General features: G+C 36.0%; 2 protein-coding genes across 2 annotated transcripts in view; one reads left to right on the forward strand and one right to left on the reverse strand.

The window, feature by feature from the left end:
• The window catches only part of LOC110412054 (uncharacterized), a 7648-nt gene extending 5324 nt beyond the window's left edge, over positions 1-2324 (forward strand). The window contains exon 3 of the mRNA XM_021422473.2: positions 1985-2324. Within this exon, the coding sequence (XP_021278148.2) occupies positions 1985-2054 (70 nt within the window). The 3' untranslated portion in view covers positions 2055-2324. The remainder of the gene's footprint in view (positions 1-1984) is intronic.
• Positions 2325-3417: 1093 nt separating this feature from the next.
• Positions 3418-4336, reverse strand: LOC110412062 (uncharacterized). Its single transcript, XM_021422486.2, has one exon. It carries the CDS (start codon positions 3813-3815, stop codon positions 3606-3608), a length of 210 nt encoding a protein of 69 aa, XP_021278161.1. The 5' UTR covers positions 3816-4336; the 3' UTR covers positions 3418-3605.
• Between the last annotated feature and the right edge of the window lie 3354 nt (positions 4337-7690).

The raw sequence follows: 7690 nt of genomic DNA on the forward strand, positions 1-7690 counted from the left end.
AATATTGGTGCTGTATATATGTGGTTGATGGTGTCTTTTACATTTAATTTTGCCTTATATTAGGACTTTTAACCTTTGATTTCTTAATTTGGTGCTTTAATCTTTGAGATAAATTTCTTTTGTTGTATTCTGACTGTCTCTTTTTTGAATACTGTTTTCATCTCTTTGGTTGTTGTGTTGGATACTTGTGAAGAACTACGGAGAAAAAAAGTGTTTGATTGTAGGTTCTCCTTTTATTTCGATTAACTGGAAAATTATTCAGCTAAAACATACCCTAGGTTCCTTTATCATGTCTTTTATTTTAAAGTGATTGGATTCCTTTATTAAGCGACTTTTTCTTTTCTTTTTGGTACAAGTGACTTTGATTTCAAAACCATGAAACCAATATCCTTTAGGAATTGCGGGTTGGGAGATGGGGGGTTTCTTTCATAATTTTAGTTGAATGAATAAATGATGCAAAAACGTGCAAGTAGTTTATCTTAGAGTTGTAAATAGATTAGTGTGGATCAAATCTCATATTTCCCCTAGTTATCTCTTCTGGTAACTGGAATTAAATCTCTTCTGTTCCATTCCCTGCGTTTCTTTGCAATATTTATTAGCCTTAGCTAAATGGTTGTTCACCTGTTCCGTTAAAATTTAGCATCAGATGTTTTAGAATGCATGGTCATTGCTTGATTTTTACTAGAATAATGATGAACTATGGTGTGAATGGTAAGCATCAAACATGGAAAAACAGAATTTGCAGATAACCTGTGGAAATTAAGAAACTAGAAAAAAAGGAGCTTAATCACAACTCTCTTTTTGGTGTCTTTTAATTATCCGTCAGAGGCAACTCAACCTTTCATTGGCCTAAATAACATGATTGGCAAGGGGAAGGGGGAGGCCTTTGCAAGCCAGATTGGTGCCAACCTATCTGCTCCAAGGCAAATCAGTGCCAATCTGTCTTGAAGCTGGCAGATTAGCGTCGATCTGCCCAGACCAGTGCCGGTTAATCCCTCCGCTTCCCCCTTCCTTTTGCACTCTTCTCATCCCTTTCCTCTTTCTCCCCCATTCTCTCTTTCTCTCTCTTTGATGGTTCTTTTATTTGAATTTTTTTCCCTTCTTCAGATTTTTATTTTTTAATTCCAAAATATTTATTTTAAAAGAAAATGACAAGGGTTTTTTTGGACACATGGTGTATGTTTATTGGTTATATTTGTCCATGTTAGACATTTGACTAATGAAATTGGTTAAATGTGCAAACTGATGGATGGAAGTGTAGTTCAGGTACTTAATTGTGAATTTTTTTTTTCAAGTAACAAGTTGACAGTTTCACTATAATTCGGCTACCAAATGTGTAATGAACCCTAATCAAATAGTTTCATATTAAGTTTTGTTGTAGAACATTGCATTTTTTTTCTTTACTTTGGTTAAAAGTGTAATGAATGCATTATCTTTGTAGTTTCTTTTTGGGACACTCATTGACATTAGCAAGTTCAAGATATGTCAAATTGTTAGTTGGTGGGTTTCTTTGACAAGTGGTGGAATAAGACAATAACAAGCAGTGACAAACATTTTTTGTTGATCAAATTTGGGCAGTTTGTATTTCACCTTTGGATCTAACTAAAGAGACAAATCGAGCTTGAGGTTGAATGGTATGACATTTGGTTAGGGGTATAGTAGGTTCATGTCTTTGCATGAATAAAACTTTCTTTGGAGCAAAATAGCTTAAAGGACTATGTTGTATCTGACATATCTGCACTTCGCTATTCATTTGTTATCAGTTATGTTTTGCATGATGCAACAGGTTTTCAAAAGCTTGGGCAAGAAAAGTAGATTTTTGTTTGAGCTGCTAATTTATTTGTGTGATGAAAAGAAACATGTAGCTCATTGTTGCATAGACTGCATTTTTTTTGGCCCTTTTCCTTAAATCAATTAAATTTTTGTATCATTTATGAGATTGCTGAAATATTACTGATTTATTCAAAATGAATTCACATTGCAGCATGGAAACTTTTATGAAGAGAAAATTGGTTCAGACAGAGGGTTGGATAATGTGTTGGGGAATCCAGTAGCACTTGAGTTCTTGTGAATGGTACTGCCTGTTGCTACAACAGGGAAAGGGAGTTCACCAGGTTTCTTCGATCAGGGAATGTGGATAACACTTGCTTCAAAATGTTACTGAAATATGTGGATATGGCTTCTTTGTCTAGTAGAAGTAGTGACTTGTCGAAGGATTTAACTGATCATGTGTATTGTATTCTTATTTGCGAGAAGAAATGGGAGGGTTGTTTCCCATTTCTTTCCTATACTCAATTTCTATTGGGTAAGTCCCTGTTTCTTTCTTCTTTGTGTTAGGGAATCATATTGCCGCAATATTTAATCTAAACTAAAGTGGGATAAAACAAGAATAATAAAAAAGGCGGGGGTGTGGGGGAGAAGAATTTGGATGGTATCTGGCATTGTTTTAGACAGAATGAAAAGCAGTTAAGTTGAACAGTATGTTGGTGTTCTTGGATGGCGAGGTATCCTAAGCAACAAATAGTAGTTTTGTGGCAGGTTCCTTCAACGATAAGGGTGGTTGGAGCCAGTGTGGCTTAATCAGGAACATGGATGAATGAATTCATTCTAGGCACTTACTAGTGATACGCTCGGTTGGCAGTTTCTTACCAAACCACCAGTGCCGCCGTCCATGTTATTCCATTCTATTTATATTCACCCATTACCCATTGAGGTTATCCTCGTGCTTTTGTAAACATCTGCAATTGTACAAGTGGCAATACTGTCAGGATTTGGAAGTGTGGTGGCGCATTCGTTTATAAACAATCAACCGCCTTTTAGCTTTATGCCCAAGTATTGGGTGCGTCATATTATAGTAAAGTGTCGACTGTTTATCCTGATAGCAGCGGTGGAGAATGGTGCGTAGGAAGTTGGGACCCGTTTATCTTTAGATTGGTTAATTTTCGTTGACCCTGACAGGCGTAGGCCGACGTCGCAGTGCACAGACTTTCCTGTCTGGAGTACCAAGTGTCCCAAATGTGGCAGCCTTGTCATGCGAATCTTGTCTACCGCGCCTCGTCCTCACCCTCGCCCACTCGTTTGCGCTGTTCGTATTATTTGCAGTGTCAGTTTTGAGAATCTTACGGGACAGGTGAGGTGCCTATTGAAGATTGCTTTGCTGCTGCTGTCTTACACGAAACTCCCCTTGACCTTTTGATCCTGACAGAGGTCAATGGTCAGCTCGAGTCAGCTTAACACATGAAAACAAACATCTGATCGTCGGTTAGTCAGGCAAGATATAGCACAGATAATTGGACATCGATCTTACCCAAGTCAAGGCAAGGGCAGAGTCGACGGAGAGTCACAACACAAGCACAATATTGTTATTTGTTCAATCATTTCTATAACTGCATTTAAAAGTGTATTGACAGGAACAAATCACAACCAAGAGAATCAAACCATTACATTAATTCCCCAGGACCAGGAGGAATACACAAAGCAATCGGAAGGGTAATCAAAGATGCAAAAACGAACGATGAGATCCTAAAACGAAATAATTAATACACAAAATCACAAGAGAAAATTCCACATGGACAGGTGAGAAAGGTCAAATTCTAAGTGGGTGTCTATCCAGTGTAGATGTGAACACCTATGGCGATGAGGAAGATGGTGATAAGTCCAAAGAAGATTATAGTGTGGACAAGAATCGATATCCCACTGGTTTGCATGTTCCCGAACTCCACCACTTTGCTCCTTCCTGGCAACTGAAACAACAACCCTGGACTTAACAGCACAAAAAGCACCACTGCTATCACCACCGGACCCCAATCCGCCATGCTTTTTCCAATCTTTCTCTACAACCAACTACTCTGTCCTGATGGTGAAGAAAGCAGAAGGCAAAACTTATATAGCTGATGAAGCTGAGAAAAGATGGAAGATTGAGCTGTCTTTGAAAGAAGAAAGCACGGAATAGGATGAGAGGAGAATCTGCAAAGAGCAAGAAATCAGGTTAAGGCAAAATATACATGCATGTCGACATCGTGCCTTCTGGACAGATGTCAGTGCAATAGCTACGTGGCAGCATTATGGATCGTCCGTCCCTTTCCAACGAAATATAGAATGAGAACCCTTTTTGGTTAGAACCGTGATTGTCATTTTCCTCCCCCCCTTTTTAATTTAATAGTCTTTTCTCTTTTTCCAGAAAATGGGAGAATTCCAGAATTGCCAGCAATATGCCAAGTGATTCGAATTGCGAGCAATTTCGTGATTGGTCCATCTTTCTTTCTTCCCATATTTCCTTTTGCAATAAAAATAAATCCTTGTATTATTGATTTTCCTGTTAACTAATTTCTGTCAGCGTACACGTGAACAATATTGCATGACATGACTTTTGACCTGAAAGCTACAGAATTAAGTAGATTCATTTGTGCTGAACCAATAACTTTTGACCTCAAACCTACAGAATTTACGAATAAGTCACAGGCATTCACTTCCTGTAATAGCATAATTGTTGCAGATGTGGACGAATTACAAAACCAGCTTTCAGCTTGGCTACCCAAGTTAAAAACAAATTCACCAATAAAATCCATAATGAAAATGCTATAAAGCATATTCATATCAAAAGCAATAACTTTAAAAACTTAAAATTAAATATTCAAATGAAACATTTTTTTATTAAAATAAAGATAAAAATTTATTAAAATTTTATTCTTCTACCTTTTTGAGGTGTAAAATTTTTAATTAAATTATTATATTATAAATTGAAAAAAAAAAGAGAATTGATTTTAAAGATCATTAAATATATATTATTGTTAATTGATTGAAAATAGAAGAAATAGTTGAGGATTAACAGTATTGTGGGAATTCGGTTCAATAACCTCAAAGGCCTAGAGGTAAATATTCAAATGAACATTTTTTGTTGAAATTAAGCAAAAAAGTTTGTTAAAATTTTATTCTTCTAACTTTTTGAGATGCATATTTTTTAATTAAATTTTTACATTATAAATTGAAAAAAAAAAGATAATTGATTTTATATATAAGAAAAAAAACTGTCGGAGATTATTAGATACATATTATGTTAATTGATTGGAAATAGGAGAAATAGTTGAGAATTAATTGCATTGTGAAAATTGAGAAGTGATAAAAAAACTGAGATTTATTAGTCATGTAATTAGGGAAATGAGAAAATTTTTCATTTTAGTAATTGTCTTGACTTGTATATATTTTTATGAGAAATGAGATACTTGTCACAGTCTTATGAGAAATTGTCTACTTTGGCCCACTAGTCTCACAGTTTTATTCCATAAAAGGCACTTCACAGGTTAAAGGTAGTGTAAACCCTTAAATACCTAATATTACTCTAGTATATAGTTAATGAGGAATTCATGGCTCCTCTATAGGACCATGACATCCTTCTTTAGCTCCCCTTTAAGAGATTTTCTTCGATGTGGGATCTATGGCTTACCCACTGGGAGCATATTTGTTCGATGTGAGATTCACATGGTTCCATGCTAGGACTGTGACATCTTATCCCATTTAAATAAGAGCCCACTATCCTCAGTGGCAAATCACTAGTACCTTTAGAGTTTGCAATAATCCATGTGATGCTTGGGTGGATGCTTTCACACAAGCCGGCTAAGAACTCAATTATATTTAAGTAAACACCAATGATAACCATGAGTTAGTTTACAAAAAAAAGCAATAGCAAAATCATAGGACATAACGAATACCATATATGCAACCGTTGGATTCACATAAAAGAAAAATGTTTTATTAATATTGAAAGTAAGTACAAAGGGATCGAGAGTACCAATGCACCATCATCAAGCCATTAAAGCAGCCTTAGATGGTTAGCTACAAACATACTTTTACTAGTCAAGCACCCTAACAATCTATCAACTGCTTAACCCCTATAAAGAGTTAACAAGCTTTCACCTTTATGCCATAAAAAACCGTTACAATGTGTGAGATGGGGACATTTTTCCCCTTAAGTGTCTTCCCTATAAAGACTTCAACAAGCTTTTATAAGAACATTACCAAGTACCATTACATTGTTTAAAATGAGGATATTTCCATTTAAGGCACAAAGGACTTAATCTCCTAGACAATTTTACCTCGTTATGGCCATATACAAAGGTTGGCTCATGACATCCTCCCCCACTCAATCTGTCAATGTCTTCATTGACTGGTTGGCTTAGAACTATTTGATTTTCTACTTGAAGGCATGAAGGTTAGCTTATTTCTTCCAAGTGATTTCATCTATTCCAAGACCTTCCCATTTATCGAAGTACTCCTTTGTTGGTCATCCAAAGACTAACATGGTCTTTTCTGCAAAAATCTCCTCTACTCAGCAATGTGATAGTGGCTTGGCACTGATGGCGGCTCTCGTGTCTTGACTTCTACTTGTATCTACTAGATCTGCATGGAATAGCTTCAAGTTGTTGATGTTAAACTCTTAGTGTACCTTCATTTACTTAGGTGGATCAATCTTGTAAAGTTCTTCCCAACCTTGGCAATGATTGTTACCAAGCCTTTATATTTTTGCAATAGTCATCAATCTCTCTTTCTTAAGAATCTGAATTGTTTTAAGGTACCATTTTCACTAACACAAGGTCATCCACCTTAAAGTGTTGCACTTTTCAACCTTTATTTTTTCATTTCTTCATGCAGTTAGAGGCTTTCTTTAAATATACTTAAGCAATCTCTGTATTTTATCTCCACTCTTTTGTAAAGTTAAAGGCTTGGGGGCTTTTGCTCTTCCCTTGATATGACTCCAAGGAGGTGTAGGGAAGTTTAGGTTGTTGTCTGACAACAACTTCGAAAGGAATTTTATTAGTGGAAGAGCTTTTCTATGAGTTGAAACATACTTGAGCCACATCTAGTAGAGTATGCCAATTTTTTTGGTTTGCTTGTACAAAATATCACAGATGTTCTTATTGTAATCTATTAAAGCATTCTGTTTGGTCATTTGTCTAAGGGTGATAACTAGAGGAGATGTTGGGTTCTAACCCTAGTAGTTTAAATAGTTTTCCTAAAAGAAACCAATAAACCTTGGATTTTTGTCATTGAGGATGCTTTATAGGACTTCTCAATATTTCACCACATGTTTAAAAATAATATGCGCTGTGTCTTTTACATAGCCAAACTTCTAAATTAAGATGAACATAGCATACGTCGAACAATGGATTATTACCACCAAAATCGATGCCATATCTCCAACTTTCGAAAGTCTTACTATAAAATCAAAGGAAGTGCTTTTCCAAGGTCTAGTCGATACTGGTAGAGGTTCTAGCATTCCTATAAACTTTTGTCTCTCTACTTTGTCTTATTGACAAATAAGGCATACCTTTATATAATCCATTACATCCTGCCACATATAAGGTTAATAGTAACCTTGTTTCAATAATACAACAATCCCTTGCCAACTTAGATGTCTTACCCAAAAAGCATCATGACATTCTCGCATCAACTTTTGTCCCACTTTTCCAGCTCTTGGGAAACATATTCATAGCTCTCTTGTTAGTAGGAGTCCATTTTCCATCCAAAAATGCTGACTTCTCACTCTCCACTGATTTCATTATGGCAATGGCTTAAGGATCTCATTTCAAGTTCTCTTCAATAAGGTTGTTGATGTCTGTGGTCCTTTTGCTTGTTGAGATTAGAGCTATCACCTTGAGAGCTATAAATTTGGCCTTTCCGCTGAGGGTGTCTG

The sequence above is a fragment of the Theobroma umbraticum genome, unplaced genomic scaffold (genome assembly GCF_002168275.2).
Source record: "Theobroma umbraticum cultivar Fairchild unplaced genomic scaffold, ASM216827v3 scaffold_30.0, whole genome shotgun sequence".
Classification (NCBI taxonomy): domain Eukaryota; kingdom Viridiplantae; phylum Streptophyta; class Magnoliopsida; order Malvales; family Malvaceae; genus Theobroma; species Theobroma umbraticum.